Source organism: Muntiacus reevesi, chromosome 4 (genome assembly GCF_963930625.1).
Source record: "Muntiacus reevesi chromosome 4, mMunRee1.1, whole genome shotgun sequence".
Lineage (NCBI taxonomy): Eukaryota > Metazoa > Chordata > Mammalia > Artiodactyla > Cervidae > Muntiacus > Muntiacus reevesi.
In genome coordinates this window covers 163,040,443-163,064,923 of record NC_089252.1, presented here as the reverse complement: position 1 = coordinate 163,064,923, position 24,481 = coordinate 163,040,443, and the positions used below count along the sequence as shown (strand labels likewise).

General features: G+C 36.6%; 1 protein-coding gene across 1 annotated transcript in view; it reads left to right on the top strand.

Annotated features, from left to right (window-relative positions):
* Positions 1–24,481, top strand: part of MSRB3 (methionine sulfoxide reductase B3) — a 170,317-nt gene that overhangs the window by 36,545 nt on the left and 109,291 nt on the right. The window contains exons 3-4 of the mRNA XM_065934698.1: positions 16,337–16,445; positions 18,070–18,147. Coding sequence (XP_065790770.1) covers positions 16,337–16,445; positions 18,070–18,147 — 187 coding nt within the window. The remainder of the gene's footprint in view (positions 1–16,336; positions 16,446–18,069; positions 18,148–24,481) is intronic.

Sequence of the window (24,481 nt, the reverse complement as noted above, 5' to 3'; positions counted from 1 at the left end):
TAGATATACAACACATTTCTTTCATTCTTACTATCTAGTACTAATGGATGCTCAGATGGACTCGGTCTTTTTTGCTTAGGGCTTGTAAACCTATTTTACTTTGATAAATGAATTGGTAGAGTAGTATTCCATAATTGCATATCCACTCAAGGACCTTGTACTTTTTAAAGTGTTATGAAATTTCCAGTGTACACATATTTTATAGCTTCAGTGTCAGCAAAATCTTTGTTACCGTCCATTTCTCTAACAGAATTTTACTTTTGTTGTTGTTCAGTCATGTCTGACTCTTTGCGACCCCACGGACTGCAGCATGCTAGGCTTCCCTGTCCTTCACTGTCTCCCAGAGTCTGCTCAAATTCACAGAATTTTACTCTTAGGAAAGTAGATATGTTGAAGACACTGCTAAGTTCAACAATAATGTGAAACAAACTATTTAAATTTTGAAAAAGAAAAATGAAATCGAAATGGGAATTCTAGCCTTCATCAGTTTATTCAAGTAGAGAGGGAAGAGGCCAAATTTGGAGATAGAGGAAATTAAGGTAAAAGTTTGACGTCTTGCTTTAATTTACTGTTCCCCAGTCAAAACCCATTACAACAAAAATCTCTGTAAATCAAGAAGATTTCTGCTCCCTAGCCAGTACCCTACTAATTTTAGGTATTATTCAATACGAAATAATTCCAGAACAGAAAAATAATTGGAGCAGGCTCTTAAAGTTGATTATAACTGGGTTGGCCTGTATGAAGGCCACATCCCAGAAGGCTGATCTATCATTTTTCAGCTTTGACTTCCTTTTCTTTTTATTTTTAAATAGGCATAATTTCAATTTAGAGCTTATTAAGTGCATCTGAGTTATGGTTTGCTCATGCTTGTAATTAAAGGTAATTTTTTTTTTTCTCTCAGAGCTCTTCTTAATTTCCTATAACAGTTTCTTTTATGTATTGAAAAAGAGCACTGGAATAGGGGTCAGAGAACGAACCGCAGCTCTGTCATTAACTTGTGTGACCTTGAACATACCAGGAAACCTCTCCAGATATCAGTCTCTTTATTTTTAAAATGAGAAATTTAAATTAGAAAATCTTTTCAGTTTTGAAATTCTGTGATTTTATGAACTGTCATTGTTTTTACTTGGCTTTGGGTTAATCAGATCTTAAGAGTCGGTACTAATTAATGACTGGGAATTTACAGAAAAATCTGCCTGGTTGTGGTGGGATGACAGAAATATTTTCCCTGTTTGAACATTCGAATTCCTCGCCTCTAACTCAGGACTGAAGGGGTTATCTTAGGAAGGGTTAGGAAGCACAGTTTTACACATAGTTTCAGTGCTTGATAAAAATTAAGTCTAATTGTGACTTAGACTAGATATCATGGTAGTTTTCAGCCCAGTGAGAGTATTTGTCTAAGTAGTACTAATTACAGTGATAAATTATTCTTTTCTACATCATACACGTAATATGTGGTTGCTACTCTTATAGACTTTACTGGCATGTTTAACAGTCCATGAATTGAGCAGCCACACGGCAGTTTATGCAGTTTGTAAAGGTGTTATGTCATAATATTCTAATGTAGAAATTAGACGTCTTAAAGACAGATACTTTGCAAATGGTGTTTGTAAGTAGGGCTATCGTTTGGTTAAGTAGGGATCTCCGAGAATCAGGGGCTGTGGCTCCAGAGCTTAGCACAGTGCCTGGCACTTAATAAATATTTGTTAAATGAACGAATAAACATTTGGAAAGTTTACATGTAGGTGAAGTGATAGCTACAACAGAGAGGACAAATTTATCTGAGACTCTTTTCGGCCTCAAATAAATCTAATGGGAAGGTTAAATTAAAGTTCATAGTTTGGGTGCCTTTTGAAAATATTGTAAAAAAACCAATTTCTCTTTTCTCACTCTGTTGCATTAATACAATATGGTGGATTTCTTAGGTATAAATCACATTGTAGCCAACAAATAATAATAAAAAATGGTAACACAGATTCAAACTATATAATCCAAAATTTCTTTTACTTTTTCTCTCCAGCAATTTGAGTTCTGATGATAAACTGTTTGAGGAAGGGAATAAGTACATATTATAAGTACAAATTATACATATTATGAATAAGTACATATTATAACCTGTAATATAATAAGTACATATTATAGCCTACAGTCCATGGGCTTGCAAAAGTGTCATACACGAGTTAGCAAATAAACAACAACAAACACCATGAGAAGTAAGAACTCTGGTTCTTTTGGTCGCTTTTCTCTGGAATGAATTAATATTGTCTGTTGGGCTTTAAGTTCTGCATTTGTAAGGAGGAAGTACTACATATATGCACCAAAGCAATATCCGTAAGTAAGAAGTCCTGTTGTTCAGGTCTGAACTGGCAGTGTTTCATTAACAGCATGTGATGTTGTCTGTATTTACTGTAAAGAAATAATTGAAATCAGTGGTGTCCTACTCACCTACCGAATAGATTGGCTTTCTGTATTATTTTTATTTTTTAACCATTTTGGATCATGAAAACATGAACCATCTTTAATCTAAAAAAAATTTTTTTTTTAAAGTTATGACTTTTCTTCTCCAGAAGAAGAGAAACATATGTGCACCTAGAAGAAACATATGTGCACCTATGCAAGTTTCCATACAGTGTCAAGATTTTTTTTTTTATTAGATACTCTGATACTTGTAATTGAGGGCTCTTTGACCACAGATTCAGAACCTGTCTTCTAAAAGATACACTTGAAACCAATACAAAAACTCTAATCAGAATGCATTATTTCCAATTTCTGTATTGATGTCACCAATGAAATTTTCTCCCACAAGTTCAGTTTAATGTTCTCTATTCTCTGGCTTCACATTCTTACATGTTCATCTTACCTAATTTAATTTGATTAAATTGAAAGTGCCTTGTGGAGGGCTATTTTTTTTTTTTTTTAAGAAGCAGAGTTCTTAAAAAAAAAAAAAAAAAGACATTCAGATTTCAGCTCCCCTAATTCACAAAATTTGCAATTAATTGATTGAAACGTATCCACTTTTCCCAGTAGATGGCACTAGGTTTACATTCTTTCATAGCTTGAAAGGGTATTGATATCATTAGCACATAGGTGCGTTGTGAAAACTTAAACAAAAGTATGTTAAAAATATTCAGTTAAGAACACATGGATTTACAAACCACAAATTTTTTCTGCTTATATTATGTTCAAACAATATTTGTAGAGTGCAAAACCTTTTTCCATTTTCAACAGGCTTCCAACTCCCTTGTGCTTGGACATCTCATCGAAATTGTCTTTCATGTGTAGACTTTCTATAAACTAAAACACGTTTTCATAAATTAACTTATCTTGTATCCAAATAGCTGATTTAACAGTAATTTATGGTTTTATATGTAGCTAAATTTTCTTCAGCAGACCACCCAAGAATTAAAGAAAATTTCACATTTTGTTTTGCTATGTTTTGAGTTTTTATAGAATCTTGAAAATGTTATTAATTTAACATGTTGACTGTTAAGCATGAGTCCTTTCTTGCATGAATGAAAATATTTTTGGAAGCTAAGAAAAATTACATTTAAAATGTTGATGAGGACTTGAATACAGCTATATTCTTTACTAAAACAAAGTGTTTTAATAACTCCGTGATATAATAAAGTATTAGTTAATGTTCAAATGTTGCTGCACAGCATCTAATTATTAGATGAGTTTTAAAAATCATTTGTGCATGAGGCCAAATTGCTATAGAACAATAAATGCATATGTATGAATAAGGTGTTGGGCATATGGTTTGTTAAATGTGGAATTTGTTAATTTTTTGTTAAATATAGAATAAATTCTTCACCTACGTTAATAATTGTAAAATACCTAACAAAATCTAGTGTCAACAGAGATAAGATAGGCATGAACACAAAAGAGTTTTAATTTTGTTTGAGAAATTCTCTGATTAACAATGACTACTGAATATGAAATATTTTAAGTTCTGAAAACAAATGATAATGTTACAGTTAGTTTATTGAGACAACACAGACTTTTGGGAATCATATAGGTAGAATTATTAGATGTTTATCTAAACATGTTCACAAAAATTTACCCAACAGATCATAGAAGGATTTATTAAAACAAGTCATCTTTTGCTTGTTTTCAGCAAATATGTGTTTAATGAAGAATGGGATGTGAATGACAGTTCACAAGGCGTTACTAATACATGGCTAGATATTTGATGAATTTTCATCAACAGTCTTTTCTAGTTTTATAGCTTTATCCTAAACATTTTATGTAGAGATTGAATCTCTCATGGTTGCTTCTGCTAGATATATTTTAATTTAAAATGCTTTGAATAGATTTTATTGAGATGCAGTGGCAAATTATCTCAATTTTTGTGCCTTTGCATTTGAAATCAACCCTTTGAAAATTTAAAATCCCCGTTTATTTTAATTCTCTTGATTTCTCTCTCTCTCTCTTTTTTTACATTTAGTATATTTGCAATTGTTTTAGTCACTTTAGAATGCATGTTATAAAAATTACCATGAAATGACAAAGATATCAGTTATTTAGGTGACTTTTAAGAGATATACATTTATAGAATTTAAATTTACTCGGTTACTACTATGGTAAGCGTTTCCTTCAACAGTAGATATATTTTTTGTATTCAACCACATAATTGCAAATTAAGAATGTACTGCTAATCTAACTTCCTAGATTACTTAAATTTTAAGCAAGCAAATAAAACCCCAAAACTATAGTTTTCAAGATTAAGTTTTGTTACAGAAATGCTTAGTTGCTCACAGAATGGTACAGCTGTTCATAGTATATTCCATTTTGATCAATATTTCTTATGCAAACTTTAGATAACATCACAGCAAGTTTCTGAGTTTGCTCTCCTGTTTTTGGTATTGATGAAGAATGAGTTTGGAAGCATAATCTGCATTTACTAGTTTGTTTTTACCACCAACTTGCCTTCTGGCCCCAGAATCTTGTTTTGTACCTTTTATTCCTACTCCTCATCTGTAAACTTAGAATGAGATACATTCTTGTCAAATTGTTCACAATTAGATATTACCCTCAAGTGTTAACATTACTTGACATTTCCCAGAAATTCATTCTGTGCAACCTTAATCCCTGGCTATAAGGGAGAATAAACTGGAAAAATATAAAAAGGCAGGGGTGGGACATCAAATAAGTCTGGGAAAGTTGATAGGTTTGATCATCAAAATCTATTTCTATTACAGGAAAACCCATGGTTCCTGTATAGTAAGCTCTGGAAAGGTAGAGATTTTCTTGTGTGTTTAGTTCACTATGTCGTCTTAGCAACTAGACTTCTGTCATCTGTCACTTATTGAATAGGTACTCAATAAATATTTGTTGAATGAATGAATGGTGATGAATAAGTAGCATCATCTTATGTATCAAAATAATGCCACATAGTAAGTAATGTAAGCTCTGTTTTTAAGGAATATACATTCTTGGAAAGATGGCTACTTTGGGCCCAAATTTTGTTATCTATAGAATAAAGGGAGTTATATAGTTATATACTTCATGTTTTTATGATTTTATATAAACATTTCCTCCTTTGCTTTACTATTGAAGGAAGGAGTAGAAGAAATAGGAAAAGGATTGTGCGTCTTTTTGCCCAGAATGGCTGATGAACTTCTTAGATTAGGATTTGAAGCAGTGACAGTTCTTCTGGAGGATATTGAAGGAATGCAGTAGATGGAGTTATAATTAGCAGGAGATTGTAGGAGGAGAGGGTGGCGGTGTGGAGAGTGGAAACAGACTGTGGGCACATAGGTTAGTGAAAGATGGGCATGTTAATGTACAACAGAGCTTTGGTTCAAGAGAGGAATATAATGAATGTTTAAATTAAAGGAGGAAAGCTGCAGACAGGAGCTCGCTCTCGTTAACCAGGTGTGTGACTAGGTCATGCAACATCTTTGGGCCTTGGTTTTCTTCCTCATGAGGGCTTTGGACTAGAAGTTTATCAATTCCCAAATTATGAACACTTGTTCTACGAATAGCCAATAAAACTGATTCCATCATCATATGGAGAAACTGCATGCTACCATATCTAAGATGACCTGTTTTCACATTTCCTCATCTTGGTAATGAGGATGCAGGATACAAATCATTTTGATAAGGAAGTATTGCTCTGGTGTGATTGACAGCTCTTTTCTACCTTTCTAGTGGAGCGTAAAATAATGGTGTGTCAAAATACCACATATTCAGTCATGGACGCTGGCATAAGAAAGTCTGGACAAACTCTTCATTTAAAGCTCATGTAACCCAGATTTTCCTAATCTGGTTTGACTGTGGAAACTTCTCTCACCCCCCAACAGGAACTACCTGTAAGCATTTGTTTTTTTTTTTTTCAGAGCCAGTGTTTCACATGATATGTTTTGCGGAATGCTGGATTAAGTAATCTCAGAGTCCTTAAATCCAGAGAATTAATGGAATATTAGTTATAATAAAAGACTTGAGAGTGGAACTCTAGAGAGGTAATAAAAGATTCAGAGTGGTAATTAAGAAAAAATTTAGTTCACAATTTATTTTTTAAAAAATTTCATTGGTTTATTGAGAAAATATTATTTCAGTTTTTAAACTAACTTCTAAGAAATTGCCAGAGCTGTCATTTAGAAAACATCTTTAGGAAGGAAATTTAAATAGCAATAATTAAAATGGAGAGTTGAATAAATATTTAAGTACAACATGCACTTATTTAGTACTTACTCTTCTCTGGGCACAGTGTAAGGTTCTGGGTTGCAAAGATTATTGAAATTATCCCCCTATCCCTTAAGGAGGTATTGAATAATTCAGAAGAAGTCTTAATGCCTTTACCTCAGTTATCTGGCTGATAAAGAAAACTGTAAATTTTTTGACTTTTTTTTTTTCTCCAGAACCTCTTAGATTTTTCTGGACTGTATACATGTATAGCTAGACTCAGAGTTAGCTGTTCATTGAGTGACAATTGCAGACTTATCTGTCCATTGAGCTTAATTAATTTAGATTTTAAATTTGATTTGGGTGATAATGTAATTTTAGACATTTACAAAGCTGAGCTCTTAGACAATGTAGATTTTAGTTTCTTTGTAAAAAGGTATAGTTGATGTTGCATGGAAATAAAATTCTGCATGGTGATCTAAGAGAGGGCTCCTTTCCGTCCTTTTTGGGAGTGGTTACCTCTCATCTTCCCCTTTCTGTCTGTGCTCCCAAGACGGTGAGGGAGGATGGGAGAGAGAGCTATTTTTTGCAAGTCTTTTTGATTGCATGTGAAATATAGAATGGAAATGAGCCTGTCTGTTTTTAATTTTTTTTCCTATACCGGCTATGATGTTCTACTGAAGACCCATACTGGAAAAAAATATTAAAACCAGGGAAGGCTAACTTTGTCAGACGTTTCACTTGCAATCAGTTAGACTTGAAGTTAAGTAACTTTTTCTTCCACTATTGTCACTTGTTGATGGCAGTGCCTTTCAAAATTTTCTTTTTACTCAGATGCTTTGCAAGTAAGAAAACGCTTTCTGGATCAACACATGTTTGAAATATTTCCCTGAACTCTAGTCTTCAAGGTCCACATTAATACAAAAGTCATTGCTCTTGGTATTGGCATTACATTTGGAAGAATTGATAAGTACTCTTTAGTTTGTTTTAATACACTTAGCGAACAGTGATAAAATGATTGCTACACATGAATTCAACAATTAAAACTTTGTAACCTGCAGGTAAAGGATAGAAATGTAGAATGTGGTGTGTATTTTACAGAATTCATTCAGGTTAATGTATCATCGGATAAATGTAGTGGTAAAGTGGTAAAGCTTTCTCCTCTCAAGAAAATCATGCAGCCTTACAGACTATTTACTATTAAAGGCTAGAATTTGAAATCATATTAATAGACTTATATGTTGTGGGAGGTACATTTACTCCTATTGACTTGCTGTGAGAAAACATTGACATATTTCCCTTTTAATTTTAAAACTGCCTTATTTCTCTGCTGCCTAATTTTTCCTCTTCCAGATCAGAATCTACATTTTATTGACTTGCAGTGAGAAAACATTGACATATTTCCCTTTTAATTTAAAAACTGCCTTATTTCTCTGCCGCCCAATTTTTCCTCTTCCAAATCAGAATCTGCATTTTATTCTGGCTATTTTACTTTGCTAAATTAGCTAATTCCACTGACATCAAAGACTCTGATTACCATCTTGACATTGTATGTATTTGATCACACTACATGTATCAGCTTGTTTACATAGAGTTCTCTTCCCTATTTGAATCTTCTTTGGCCCAATGACCCTGTAGATGCTGTTTCTACAAATAATGTGAGTTTTCTATATCCCAGTTATAATCGGACCTAGTCTATGTTGGTGGGCAAAGTTTAACAGTATTAATGTCTTCTTTGTTAACTCTCTTGACACAAAACTTTACATATATTTTTCCTATAAGACTGCACATTGTATTGATTGTTTTTCTTATCTTTACTGCTACAGTATGTGTTCCCCTAAGGGCAGCAACCTTGACTTCCTCATTTTTAATTTTCCAGTGCTCATCACAGTTCTTACTTCACTGTAGATGTTTAATAAATAGTTTCAGAAAGTATGAATTAATATTAGGCTCAACAGTTTATGTGTTCAAAGAATTTATAATCTGGGAAGATAAAGCAGAAACAACTGAAGATATTTGAGAATAATTGCAAAATATTATATTAGCTCATGTAAATTGTACCCTGCAGAGTAAATACACTAGTACTGAGGATATTCAGATGAAAGATCAGAGTAGGGATGAATTTATAGGGATATGTAGACTTGGAAGGAAAACTTCCTTGAAAATATTTTCTTAGTTTATCTATTCAAACCTTCAGTATAGAAACCAGAAGACCAATTTTATCATTCAACTATGCACCACTAAAACATATGGTCTTGTTTAATTCAAGAAGTTTAAAATGCTGTGTTGCCTTGGCATGCTTATAATGTCCATTGATGTTAATTAGAACTCTGTGCATGCATCAGTAGAACAGAGCTGAAACTGATCTGTAGAACCGTCTTATGTGAAGTATAATAGAAAAACAGCAAGAAGGCATGAAATGCGATTACTACTATGAGAAATAAAGATATGCCTTTTCTCACATATAGAAAAGAAAAAGATCTTTACCTTCTGATCCTATGGCCTAGAAGGTTTTTTGTTTTCTTTGTGTCATATTTAGGACGTGGCGGACCAACAAACTTAAACTGAAACTAAGTGTAAAAATTAAGAATGTTTTTAAAAAATGAAAACTAAGTCAAGGTACTAATTTTATACTTTCTTTAGTTATGGATGTTTCCTGCTACCACCTACAAGATTACTTTGAAGGGGAGATTTATTGAAATGTTTCCTAAGGGTAATTGTTTGGCCAAAGGATTTTGTTCTCTAGGCCTGTCAAAAATTCATCACCAAAGAACATCTACTGAGTGTCTTGCACATGACTCCAGGTTGGGAGTGATGATCAATAGTCTGAAAGGGATGACATTAAGTACACAGAGGCAAACTAGCAGAGGCTGTGTTTGCCTCTGATTCTGTGTTCAGCATTCAACCAAATACTCTCTGAGAGCTATTCTGAGTATAGCCTTTGGCTAAAAGGATTTCACTTGGAAGAAAGAAAGGTCATGTCAGACAATGTCTGTCCTAAAATATTGCAATTGTAAATTTCCAGATATAAAAGTATATTCTTTTTGTTGTTGTTGCTAATCTACATTTTGGCCACCTGATGCGAAGAAATGACTCATTTGAAAAGACCCTGATGCTGGGAAAGATTGAAGGCAGGAGGAGAAGGGGACGACAGAGGATGAGATGGTTGGATGGAATCACCGACTCAATGGACATGAGTTTGAGTAAACTCCTGGAGTTGGTGATAGATAGGGAAGCCTGGGGTGCTGCAGTCCATGGGGTTGCAAAGAGTCGGACACGACTGAGTGACTGATCTACCTTATTCATATTCAAGTTTTAGTATTTGTGTTCTAGTTACTTGTCTCCATCTCTACCACTGGACTAGGAACTTTTTAGTGTATTCATCTCTTACCTATCTTACAGATGGTGAGGGGCAGGGAGGCCTGGCATGCTGCAGTCCGCAGAGTCAGAGTTCACTCAGACATGACTGAGGGAACAGCAACAGCCATCTCTCACCCTGGCTGTCTCCCCCGGGTGTCCGGGAAGCTCTTCCTTCAGACGGTAGCACAGCCAGCTGCTCCTCCTCCAGGGCTTCGCTCAGATGTCACCTCTGTGAGGCTCCCCTTGACCATTCTGCTTAAGGTTATAGCCCTTACTTACGGCACTCCCAGGCTTCTCTGCCCGGCTCAGTTCTCCCCTTTTCTCCCATCCTGTATACTTACCACCTTCTGAGAGGCTATATAATAATTTTCGTATTTATTTTCATTGTGTTTTATCTGTTTTCTACCCCTGCTGGGATGGCAGCTCCCTGAAAGGATCTTGATTTTGCTCACAGATATGTCTTAAGGACTTAGAATAATGCCAGAATATAGTAGGTACTCAGGGCTTCCCAGGTGGGACGGGGTAAAGAATCTCCCTGCCAAGTCAGGAGACACAGTGTCGATCCCTAAGTCGGGAAGACCCCCTGGAGAAGGAAATGGCAACCCACTCCAGTCCTGTCGCCTGGAGAATCCCATGGACAGAGGTACCTGGCGAGCTACAGCCCATAGAGTGGCAGAGTCAGATACGACTGAGTACACATGAGCAGGTGCTCAGTAAGTAATTGTTGAATGAGTGAATGAGTATTTTACTTAGCCGAGTACTCTGTAATCACCCAGCAATTTTGATGACTTAAAAAACCAGTAAGAAAAACGTATCGGTGGTTCTCAAAGTAAGCCCTGCAGCCCTAGTTTCATGGAAACCCCAGATCTGAAGCCAGTGTAATGATGGCTTAGATGGTATGTTCATCTCAGGTATGTTTTTCCTGTATAGGTCTATGCTGAAAGAAAAAAATCAAAAGAACTGAGTATTCTTCTACAAGCATGGAGCTTTTCTTTCTTGTGTTATGCATTTTTAAAAAACCTTTATTAAATTACTAGAATGCAAAACAAAACACAAGGAAAAATGGTTCATGGTACACAATTTTATATTCTACTGTAAAAATGGGCTAGATGTGGCTTTTAAATGCACACTTATTTAGAAATTCCTAACACTACTACATCTGGGATAAAAGTTTCTTTAACTTTCCAAAATAACAGACTAATAACCGACTAAAAATTATAATTTATAGTGAAAATTGAAATATACCATTTTTAAATACAGTGGCAATACATTTCGACGTGAGCTTTACTCAAAGGAAAATAAGATAGTCTTATCATCTCTAATTCACTTACTATATTGGGAAAATAATAGTTTTATTTTTTTCTGATCCTAGGATCAAAATTAAAATTATTTGATCTTAAGATTTTGTTTTGTTTTGATTTTTCACACTGAAATATAAGATTTATGACTTAAAAGTGCCCTAAGATTTAGGCTACAGATTTGATTTACTTCTTAACAGGAATTTTAAAAGCCTTTCAACATTTTATAGACATTGTGAGAATCCCATTTGAACCTTGTCACTGACCCTCTGCTGAAGGAGTGAACCCAGGTAAAACAGACATTGGCTAATAGACAAATGTTTTTACTTTCTGGGTGTCCTACAGTGATCATTACTTTCCTCTCTTGTTATCTTTAGTTGTTAGTGATAGTTTTCAAGTTGAAAGTTATCATATAATTTAGGAAGAAATAAGAAATTTGTAGCTTAATTTTTCCATGGGTTTTGCACTCTGACAGCCTGAGATTTGAGTCAGTATATCTTTTTTACTGTTTGTCCTTTTTAAGTTATGTTATAACCTCTCTGAACCTCAGTTTCTGTATCTGTAAAATGGACATGACATCTACCTCCTAGAATTATTGAGAGGATTAAATGTAGTTATGAGAAAGTGCCTAGAAATATGTCTGGCACAGAGTAGTTACTCAAATCTTAATTTTCTTTTCTTCTTCCAATTCTTGTTTGAATCATTTTTAAAGAGAACTTGTGAGGAAAATACTATCCCAAGAGGATTATTTTAGAAAAATAATTATCAATAAAATATTTTAGCATACTGCCTGATCGGGTTATCTTCTAAAGTACAGTTTTAATTTCAGAATTCACTGTAACCAAAATGATAATTTAATACTGTATTTATTTAGACAGTTAACTGCTCATTGTGATTCTCATAGGAGACTTCTGAGGGTGGTGGTACGTAGGGAGAGACCCATTTGTCTGAGGTCCCATGACTAGGAAGCAGACAGAGGCAGAAAGTGAACTCTAATTCAAGACAATACTGGATTCGAGGCAACAATATGGAACAAGCTTTGATATACAAAGAGACTTTGGGCGTATTTTAGCAAATAAATGCCTTTTGACTGGGTTCAGGGTGGATCTGATATATACCAAGCTTACTCCTTAAGGCACGGTGTTGTGATTAGATACCAAGGTAGCAGTGTTACCCTTTAAATTATGCTGTGTGTTGTCTGTGTATATGCACACACTTGTGGCTTCAAAGTACTCTATTAAGCATTTAAATAAAGAGAAAAGTCTTTTCCTCACATACTTCTAAGTCAATTTAGGGGTCATTGAACAGATGTCATATAATACTAATGTTAAATTACCCTGTGTAATAAGAAAATTACAGTACCTAAGTGAAGATAGTAAAGGGAAACCATCCAATGAATTATTCTAAAATTTCAAAATGAAATGATTTCTTCGAAATTAACAGTGGCACCACATGACTTTAGAAAAGTGAGTCTGATAGGGAGAAGGAAAATTAGAGACAAAAGTGAAGCCTTTCTGTGTTTATATACGCCAGGTTTTGGTTATGATGCTAGGAGAGCTAATGTGAGAGTATGGCTTTCAACTGTCCAGGAGAGCATATTATTATTAAACTATGTGGCAAGAAATTTATTAAAATTTGACTAACTTCTCATTGTTTCGTATTAAATCACAATAGTTTCTAGTCCACACACACTTCCTTTTGCTATTAGGCACACTTTAAAAGCCTAATTATTTTGAGAACATAGTATGACCAAAGAATAAAAATGTACAAAGTTTGACAACTTTAAATAAACACTAGCATTTCTTAAAGAACAAACCTCACTTACAGTTAGGAAACAATATTTATATTTAAGGTTGAAAAGCCAGGATGTAGGAAAATTTTGTTAATTTGGAAGATGACCTTTAAGTGCACCAAAACCAAATAATTTGTAGGCTATGACATAGGGCACATTCCTACAAAATTTGTGTGAATACTGCTTTAGTGGTTCTTGAAAGACAAACAAAGAAAGCTGGAATGAAATCTTTACCACCCCCCCCCCCCCCCAAATAAGACGGAGCCTAACAAAAGAATACAGCAGTGCGCTTTCAAAGCGTGCCATTAAAACGAGGTCTCTGTAGCACGACTAATGAGATGGTTCATAGTGGAAAACAATCTGTTTTTAAGAATGTTTAGATCAAAAGTAATTTCTAATCTATGAAATAAAGTCTTTTCAATACCCTTCATTCACCAGCAAAGCTTTTATGTTTGTATTATTTACTTCAATCAGATGTTTTCAATTTTACCTTTTCTCCTTGTACAAATACTTGACATGGTTCGTCAATACTGACCAACAGTTTTATTCATTTTCTTCAGAAAAGAGAGATTTTTGGAGAGAAGGAGAAGGAAAAAGAGAGAAACATCTTTGCCTAAACGATTTGCAAGCATCTGTGCTTTAAGCTACTTTTTATGAACACTCCTTAGTAAATGACTCAAGGTAAAAAAGCAGAAAAGCATCCAATGTTAGGAAATTGCAATCCAATACCATGTAATTTAAACCTGCAGTTGCTTCTCTTGTACTAAATGACATACAGATGGGTAGCTTAGTTCTCTCAACTTTGGGAACACAATTGGTCTTTTTGTATGAATGAACATATATTAACAAAAATATTTTGGACAGAATTGTTTCAGAATTGTTTAACTGTACAGAGTTGAATTATCTGTGCCACTGGAAAGAATAATTTTAACCAAGATATTTTTGTCATATTAGGTTTGCAATTAATGAATTTTTCTGGACAAAATCAACAAAGATACAACCCTTCCAACATATAAAGAAACAGAAACAAAAAACACCTCTTAAGATGTCTGTAGCGAATTGAGCGGATACTCACCTCTCACAGCCAGCTCTGCTTTCAAGCTGTGGAGAGGCTTGTTCTGATCGGACAGACGTTTCTCAGGGAAACATTTCTGTCTGTCTCTTGGAAGATATAAAAGTGTAAGTGTAGGTATTTGGGTAAAGCCTGCTGCAACATGGGGTCCCGTGAGGTGAGTGCCGTGGCGGCTGATCATGCCCGTGGCTCTTTTCAGGCCAGAGCAGCACCGGCCATGCTTTGTGGAAGGTCGGAAGAGGTGCTGGTTGACAACCCACAGGCCTGCTCAAAGGTGTGCTTTTCCGTCTGGCTCTGCTCTGCTCTTTTCCTGCCTCCATATTTCCTCAGAGAATCAGTCCCTCCGTCCTGGTGGCCCTGATTCTGGAAGCTGATATCCTCCTTCAGTCCCAGAGTCAGAGTCAGTGGTTAGTTGTGTTTCTCTTGTTATAATTCCAGTGATCTCATAGGCTGTGACAGTAGGTGCCTTAAAGTAAAAGGAGTAGGAAGCATTTCTATTCCTCAATCATGTTTTTTTAGTTTTCCAAAGAAGTTTTTACTATTCTGGAAACTTAAGCTTTCTCATAGTAACTTCGAAACCTGGTAAGAAATTTTTGCACGTAGGGCCATCTGCATGCCTCTTTCACGCTGTGATGCAAAAGCAAAGAAAAGCAACTTTCCTGCATTGAGTGAGGGTTGCCATGTCTGTAGTTACAGGTATCCCTCAGTATTCATGGGGGATTGCAGTTACCAAAATCTGAGGATTCTCAGGTTCCTTATAAATTGGCATAGTATTTACATATAACCTATGCATATCTTCCTTTATACTTTAAATCATCTTTAGATTGCTTGTAATAATACCTAATACAATGTAAATGCTCTATAAATAGTTGCTTTAGCATGACAAACTCAAGGTTTGCATTTTGGAACTTTCTGGAATTTTAGGGGGGTGGTGAATATTTTCCATCGTGTTTGGTTGAGTTTATAGTTGTGGAACCCGCGGATACAGAGGACTGACTGTATTTCTCTTCAGTCATTTGTTCAGGTAAGACAGAATAACACATATAAGCAGGTGTTGTCTGGACATTTTACTGCAGACTATATAAGTTGAAATAAAAGCTAACATTGTTATTAGAATCACATTAAAATTATTTTACCATTGAAATACATTTAATCAGTGAAGTCTTCCTAGGTATACTTTACAAAAGGAAAATGTAGGTCTGTAAATAAAATCCTATTCACTTTTCTTTGTCTTTCCCACCCTCCTTATTTTTCTCACTCTTTTTTTGGAACTTCTTGAAACTACATTAGTATACATGCCTTCTCTTGGAGTCTGTTACACGTTTCTTGCCCATTGAAACATGGTAAGATACAGTCTTGCAAGAGATATTTATTTTAGAGGACTCTTCAGGACCCAGTGAGGCCTCTGCCAGAATTACTATGCCAGTGCTCACTTGCTTCAATTGTTCCGACTCTTTGCAACCCTATGGGCTGTAGCCCAGCAGGCTTCTCTGTCCATGGAATTTTCAGGAAGAATATTGGAGTGGGTAGCCCTTCCCCCCTTCCCTTCTCCAGGGGATATTCCCAACTCAGGGATCGAACTCACGCCTCCTGTGTCTCCTGCATTCCAGCAGATTCTTACCGCTGAGCCACTGGGGAAGCCCCAACAGAATCACAAAGAATAGCAATTCCTAGTTGTGGAAGAATGCATCTCTCAGGTTCAGTAAATAACTAGGATAGTATTTAAATCACTCAGGATGGAAATTGAACGAGGAAGGTTTCAAGCTCTTCTACTAATTGAATGGAGAGTTACTGTTTAACATAATATGCCCATCATCTTATATATACAGCAGAAATGCTTATAAATAGTTATGTGTTTTGAATTTGTTTGTAAAAAACATTCAAGGTCTTGGAAGCCATAAAGGATGTGTTCCCATCTTGTGAATGTTCAATGGGTTTTTACTGTCTTGTGCTAGCAGCTTTGGCTATAGCACATCATCAGCGCACCAGTGGAATCACTTGAATCTTGAGTACCTTTCTTTTTAAATTGAGAGAAATAACTGCAGTTCAGGTAAGTTTGTCGAGTGTGTTAGGGACTGCTCTGGTCATTGACAAGTGACGGCAGAAGCTGTGCTGTGGCGGTCAGCCAAAGCAGTTATTGAGGATTGAAGCTAAAACTCCTCCTTCTCCTTCTCCTCCTCTTTCCAGGGTCATGCCGGGATAAAAAGAACTGTAAGGTGGTCTTTTCCCAGGAGGAACTGAGGAAGCGGCTAACACCTCTGCAATACCATGTCACTCAGGAGAAAGGGACCGAAAGGTAAGGTGAGCTTACGAAAAAGTCATTAGGCAAGAGCTAGTTTTCTTCACCCTCTGTGCCCCTGCTCCAACCTTCGAGTCCTCTCCCTTGCCATTTAATTTAAAGGATTCTGCACTTATTTGCTAAAGTCTGCAAATTAGTATCCTTGAAAAGGTTGAAAATGGTATTGTTTAGATTAAGACTTAAGTTTTATTTATTCTTTCCCCCATCTAATGAACACTCTATCTTTTGTAAAGTCACAAGGCTTTTGTTAAGGGCCTGTTTTTAGTTTACTACAAAATGTGTGGAAGTAATAGCGATTTAGGTACATTTTTTGGGAAGACATCACAGTAAGCAAAACCATGAGGGAATGGCACTTTGCCAGGATGCTGAAAATTTGAAGGTGGCCATTGTAAGTATAGATGTTTTGGCTGCAAAAAGAAGGTAGCATAATTTAGTTCCTTTCTACCCCACTCCAATTTCTTTTTGAAGCACATGTGGAGAAAGTATTTATTGGCTCATTTGTGGTTGGAATGTCAAAAATTTTCAATAACTGCCCTCACATGGCTTGGTCCTTGGAAGTTCGCCCTGAGTCCTGAAAAAAGAGTTTGTTCACTTCCAAGACTGTTTTTGGTGAATAAAGTCTCTCTCAGCTGATTCCAGCTCAAAGGTAACTTGCCAGAGTCCGACCATTTTGTTGTCTAATTTATACCATGGAGCTTGGCATAAGGCCGTTAACTTACCTCTGATCCAAATTTATTAATGATGTAACTTCTTGTTTTCATTCATGAACTGAAAGAGCTCTTTACCACACATGGGGTCTTTGTTAATAGGCAACACTGTCTTCCTGTCCCCCTGTATACTGTTTACTGACTTGAACAAATGTTGAATCTCTGACAAAGTCCACCCTCACCCCACAAGGAGCTAGAGATGGACTTGGGTCTCGGCCCGAGACGTCTACTTGTCCTGTTGTGTACATGACTAGCAAAATGATTTAATGCACACAAACAACTAGAGATTAGGTCATTCTTAAAAATTCTGTTTATAAAAAAATTGGACCTCATAAAGAGGGTGAAAGGATAATAAAAACAAGCTGCAGCGCACATAGACTTTTTGTTGGGTTAGCACAGCTGATTTGTATTAGCTGAATGACCTCCTAGCCTTTAAGATTGTTAACTTAGAAAAATATTCCCTTAAAGCTGCAATATTCCTTTTCAAACCAGAAAATAAGACTCCTTCCACTTGAAGTGTTGGACCCTTCTGTATTTTCTGGTATACATTCTTGGACACTGTAGAGGAGCAGAAATATCATGTAATAATGTTTCTCTCTGTGAATCTGAACTACAAGCTTTTTTTTTTTTTTGTAATAGGAAAAAAAAAATTCGAAGCATTACATAACTAGACGGCTTGATTTTTTAAAAAATTTAACCTGCATTAGTTTGGAGTCATTGTATGTACATTTTATTATACAGATTTGAAATATATTAGTAATGTTCAGATTTCCATATGTTTGGTCTGTTCTCATTTTAAGACAAAAAGCCCTTGAAAGATTTATTAGAGAAATATATTTTAAGCAAATACATTCTTTAAGAAATAATGCTAACTTTGTTTCATTTTTTTTTATGCTCTGTTTATTCCGTATCAGTGCCTTCGAAGGAGAATATACACATCACAAAGATCCTGGAATATACAAATGTGTTGTTTGTGGAACTCCATTGTTTAAGTAAGTATATTAAAAACCTAAGATGTGAGCAAATCACAGATGGTAACAAACTTGATTTTGCCTGTTCACATTAGATCTTCCCATTCCTAAATTTTCTTATTTCTAATGTTTCTACTCCCTGCCCCCACTCCACCACAAAACAAGAGTAATTATTGGCTTTCACAATAAATTACCAGTTTGGTAGACTGGCTGAGTTCTTGTTACTTGAATCTTTAAAATACCTAGCATTAACTTGGTCATCTCAGTAACCAAGGTGCTTAGCAGAGCTATGAAAGAGATTTTGGTGAGCATAAAAATGTCTATATTTATTGATTTTTCTATTACCAAGTGATGGCCCTAAATTTATTTATTGGACCATAATGGAAGTTCTTTATGTGCATCCTTCAGATTGAATAATATGCACCAAGTAGATTATTCATACTTCTGCAGTGAAGGGCAATACCTTTATTGAAAGTCAAGTGGGAATTATAACAAATATTTATACATATGTTAGTAAATTACTTACTCCGAATTTAAAGTTTTGCATTGATCGAAAATCTTTTATTTTAAAGATCCCAATAGATTACTATAAAACAGACAGTACATAGATTTTTTAAATGGAATAGTTAAATCAGACATTGTATTCTAGAGATTATGGATCTTATCCAAGAAAGAAAACTCTTTATTAAAAATGTATTTATTTAGGTCAAAAAAATCCTAGGAGCCCCATACTCCCAGTGGGGATGCTGATTTAGGAGAATAAAAAGACAGAAACTTTAATTGAGAGTGAGTGTCATTTATTTAAAACAGAATTACAAGTTTCTTAGGGGAAATGCACAAACAAGAATCTGATATGTGTAGCTTGTAAAACATACTTAATATCTCCTCACAAATGTTTCCTTTTGAAAACACTAGCATTTACAGATTTTCCAGAAATAACAGGAAACAGTAGTTTCCTTGAAAAAAATTTTTAAAAGTTTAAAACCTTTCTTAACTTGCATAAACCTTATTGCACATTAGTGTTGGTTGAGAATCTGTTCTGAATTCTTATGTATTTATTCATTCTGTTAAAAAATACCAGCCCTTCAAATTGTCACCCGGTTCCTCTCAGAAAACACACGTCTTTATATTTCAGCACCTTTAGTTTGTGTCATAATAGTTGATATAACACTTAAGATAGTTGCCGAGCCATGTTAAGCTTGTTAATATCCCAAATGGTAAAAATTGGGCACATCTCCTTTGCTTTTGTTTAAGATGCTTCATTTCTTTCCCTATTATATGATTCAGTGAAGTAGTGGATCTAAGGAAAACTTACTGTTTTAAATAAGAAACAGAACCACTGTAAATGAAGGATTTAAGCCATGTGACATCTTGAGTCACAAATAGTAAAAGCAAGACCCTTATCCAACCATAGGTACTGGTGGGGTTCAGGAGTTTCATATTTGATGTGATATTGACTCTAAAGGAAACTTTAGCATTCTTGTAAGGAAAGCTTTTAGTTTCTAAATTTTTATGGAATATTTTTAGTCTACATTGCATGGAAAAAAAACTGCTGAGCTTCTTCCGCTTGGTTTCTTGTCAGTTTCAGGGGGGAACAGTATCTCTCTTTGGCCTGCAGTATAGAATGCAGCAGTTCTTTGGTCAGGCGCTGCTTTCTTCACACTGGAAAACTTGTACCCTGGGCGTCCACAGGGCATGAACAGCTTTGAGGGAAGCAATTTTCTGGTCCTCAGCCCCTATGCAAGCATTTTCCTGAAACTGCTGTCTGTTACTGAGGGAGTCTATAGTCTGCCACCTCGTCCTTCCAGTCTCCTCTGTCATGGTTCCCCTTCTCCCACTTCACAAAAGATGGCAATGCCTTCCACCCATCCCAGTGCTTACTATGATTTATTATCACAGGGCAAAAATCTCTAAAGCATTGAGCAAAAGGACAGTTCAGGAATGCATTACTTCTGGAGAGATCCGTGAAAGCAAGGCAAAAAAAAAAAACAAAACATTGAGAAGTATTGAACTGGTAAAAAAAAAATGAAGTATTGAAACAGTGTTTCATCTTGGAGATAGTCTGTCTGCCAGCTGTCTGCTTATCTGTCACTCCATCTATCTGTCTGTCTATCCATGTTCTACCAGTCATAAGTGAGATGTGTGTCATGAAAACATGTATTGACATATTTGTTCAAAACTTTTAGGTGAAAGTCTTTGTGTATGTGTGTGTGTACAGGAAACAAATCCGATTTACTTGAGATAGTGAGGACTGCTTTGCAATAAGGTTGTACAGTAGTCTTCTCCATTCATTTATTGATCAAGATACATCACTCTAAGGTTTTGACAAAAATATATTTTAAGAATATCTATATTCAGAACACCAGATAATTTATCTTTTTTCAATTATTTAACTTTTGGTAAGAAGTTTTAGCCATCACATTAAAATGTAGGAGGAAGTGTGTATCAGTCAGCAGCCGATCTGGATACAGAAGCCACACAATAATTTGAACAGGAAAGTCTAATGCAGAGAGTGACTCTCTGTGACAGAGGACAGTGGTGATGAGGGGTTGGTAGGTAAGAGGCAAATAGAAATTCTGGAGAATATAGAGACAGCAAATACAGGAAGTGACCATGACCCCTAGGGCTGAGATAGACCTCTAGGGAAAGCTTCCCCTGCAAACTGCCCCCGTTGCCAGGGGCTGACGGTCCAGGAGTCACTGTGGGGCTACGATGGTGCAACTTCCTGGGATTCTGCCTCCTGGAATTTACTTGATACCTCCCCTCTGGGGTGCTGGGGAAAGCTCTTGGCAGGGAAGTGTCTCCCTGGGGGCCCTCCACTCCAAAACTACCCGAGGGAGCTGCCAGGGGAGGCTGCTGGCCACCAGGTGAGCTCATCCCCCTGCCCTGAAGCCAGCAGCTTGCTCCAGAGGAGATGCTCATGTCACAGGAGCCATCGCCCGAGAAGCAGCGCGGCTCCCAGTGATGGGGACCAGAGAGGCTGCGCACGCTAGGGGGTCGGGTGCTGGGGGGGTGCCCTCATTGCGAGGCCTGCAAGGAAGAGGCCTCATGCCAGGGAGGCAGCGGGCTCTGCAGGAGCCTGCTGAGAAAGCATGCTGAAACCGAGAAGGAAGAACCTCTTTCTCCCGCAATCCTTCTCCTGTGCCCTCCGCTGACAAAGAGTAATATCATGCTGGCTGACAAAAAGACAAAAATATTTAAAGGTCCCAGCTCCATTTTAGCAAAGCAGGTAAGGAAGAGACATTTAGAGGTGAGAGGCAATGGATTGATAACTGGCACAGAGTCTCCGTTTTACTCAAAATTCTTTTAGGGATTTGTGAGCAAAAGTTTGAAAGCCACTCAGTAGTCTAGTGAATTAACGGTATCACTGTCAGACCCCCTCTTGATAGAGCTGGTTTCTTGCTTTGAACACAAAGTGTGGGAAACAGTTGACTTGGGTTAGTGTGAGTGTGAATGAGAAAGTGTGTGGAGGTTTTGTTTGTTAGAGAGGAGGGAGTGAGGAGAGAAAATTTGACAGAAAAGACTAAATAGAGGAGCAATAGGAGAAATAACAGTGGGAGGAAAACAGATAAATAAAAAATAATAAGAAGGAACTGCTGAGTTTAAAAATGCCTTATCATTAGCAGTATGAAAAGGCTGTTTTTCCAACTGCCATTTCTGTTACCTTATTCACACTCATTTCGTGTGTGTATGTGCACATATTCACATGTATGTATAATTCTCTTCATTTACTTGACTGATATATATATGTATATATAAAATACTTCCATACATAAAAGGCCATTCAAACTTGTACTCTACCCTAAATACATTCCTTCTCAACAATATACTGCTTTTTTACTGCTTACCAAGTACAAGAACCTTATTCACAGGCTGCTTTATAAACCAACTGCGTAATTTATTCCATGGTTCATGTTTTCTTCACATTCACAAATTCTACCAAGCTAAGTTTATTTCTCATATAGTACTACTGACTTTCAGTTAGTAAATTAACTGACAGAAGTAAGAATGTTCTCTCCTCTGGCTATTTGAACTTCTAAACTTTCATAAAATGAATTTATTGCACATCAGATAAACCATAAAAGGCATTGGTGAAATAATTTAATTCAGAAAGTATTTTTGACATCTTGGACTTTGCTCACATTTTGCCAGGTGTTGTGAAACAAAATAAATTTGTGAACCCTTTTTTTTCTTAAGGTATTTATAGTTTTATTGGAGTGATATGATAAACAATAAACAATGATAAACTGTGAAGAAATAACATTAATCTGCACATACATGTTTGAAGTGCTTTCATGAGTAATAGGAGAGTATGTGACTGTATGCCAGTAGGGCCTGTTTTCATGGAGGAGATGAGAACATGCTACCAGACAGAGAATATCTGATAGAGAATGCCATATGAGGAAAGGAATTAGAGATAGGATCAAAACTGGGTTTTTCAAGGAAACAGTTCTGAGACTGATGCAATAGGAGTTGGGAGGTGAGTTATGTTGGGAGTAATGGTGAAATGTCTAGAGGGTTAAAAAGGATCAAATAAGGAAGCCTTGGGATCCCAGCAAAGCCTTTTAAGTTTCTGTTTGAAATCCTTTGCGCCTTGGCATCCTTTCCTCCAGAAGCCAAATCTGAGCCTTCCAGCGTGAACTCTGGTGCTCTCCATCTCTGCTCCCAGAGCATCTTGTATGCATGCTCTTCCTTCATTGCGCTTTGCGCTTCGTTCTATGCGTGAGTGCATCCTAAGTTCTTCAGTTGTGTCCGACTCTTTGCAACCCCGTGGACTGGAGTCCTCCAGGCTCCACTGTCCATGGCTCCACTGTTCATGGGATTCTCCAAGGCAGGAATATTGGAGTTGGTTGCCATGCCCTTCTCCAGGGGATCTTCCTGACCCAGGGATTGAACCTGTGTCTCTTAGGTCTCTTGCATTGGCAGGCGGGTTCTCTACCACTAGCGCCACCTGGGAAGTCCCACTTTGTTTTATAATTATCTGTTTATGTGCCCGTCTGCCCACTAGTAAGTAAACTCCACAGTCGCAAGGCCTTGCCTTAGTCGTATTATATCTCTGGTGGTTTAGTCGCTAAGTCGTGTCTGACTCTTGTGACCCCGTGGACTGTAGCCCGCCAGGCTCCTCTGTCCATGGGATTCTCCAGGCAAGAATACTGGAGTAGGTTGCCATTTCCTTTTCCAGGGGATCTTCCCAACCCAGGGATTAAACCCAGGTCTCCTGCGTTGCAGACAGATCTTTACCAACTGAACTGCAAGGGAAAGTGAAAGTGAAGTCGCTACGTCGTGTCCGACTCTTTGCCACCCCGTGGACTGTAGCCGACCAGGCTCCTCCGTCCATGGGATTCTCCAGGCAAGGATACTGGAGTGGGTTGTCATTTCCTTCTCCAGGGATCTTCCTGACCCAGGGATTGAACCCGGGTTTCCCGCATTGCAGGCAGACGCTTTACCGTCTGAGCCACCAGGGAAGCCCAGAACTACAAGGGAAGCCCTATTTATATCTATTTATATCTCTAGCCTCTGGCATAAAATAGTCACCAAATATTTGTTTGTTGATCAGAGGCATGTCTGAAGTTTGTGAGATAGACTGTGGAGAGACTTTGAATAAGACAAATACATGATGAAAATGGGAATTAAGCCAGAACAGTTCACAAGATTTCTGGAGCTGAAAAGAAAAGGAAATAGGGGTTTAATAGCTTCAGTGGGCACTTTTTTCCTTGTCAGCTGATAAACCTCAATGTTATCTGTATTAATCAGCTCCTGATAATTTTAAGGTTTTCAGGAGCCATATAGGACAGTTTTTATTTCCTACATGTTAACTAATAAGGCCTTGCACTGAATTAATAGCTGATTTTACACAGGCTCACTAATGATGAGGATAATAATAATAGTAAATAATAATCAAGAGTACATAGCACTTACTTCTTGCCTATTATGGTTCTAAGTGCTTTATATTTAACTCAGTCTTCACAGCAAAACATTTTATAGATAAAGAAACTGAGAGGATAAGTATCTTGTAAAGAACATACAGGCAGTATACATGGATTTAAAACTGTAATACTCAAACTTTTAGGAAAGAAGCAAGTGAATTATAGGAAAATGAAGTTTTAAAATTTTATTTTGATCACTCATATCTGATTATTTTACTTGGCATACTTGGAACAAATGCACCACACATACATACACACACACCTCAATTCCTTGAAAAATCTGCCTTTGTCATAGTGTTTAAGTTGAAAATTGAAGACTGTTCAATCTAGGGAGGGCTGCTGTTCTTGTCACTCAGTCGTGTCCAGCTCTTTGCTGCCACATGGACTACAGCACGCCAGACTTTCCTGTCCTTCACTCTCTCCCGGGG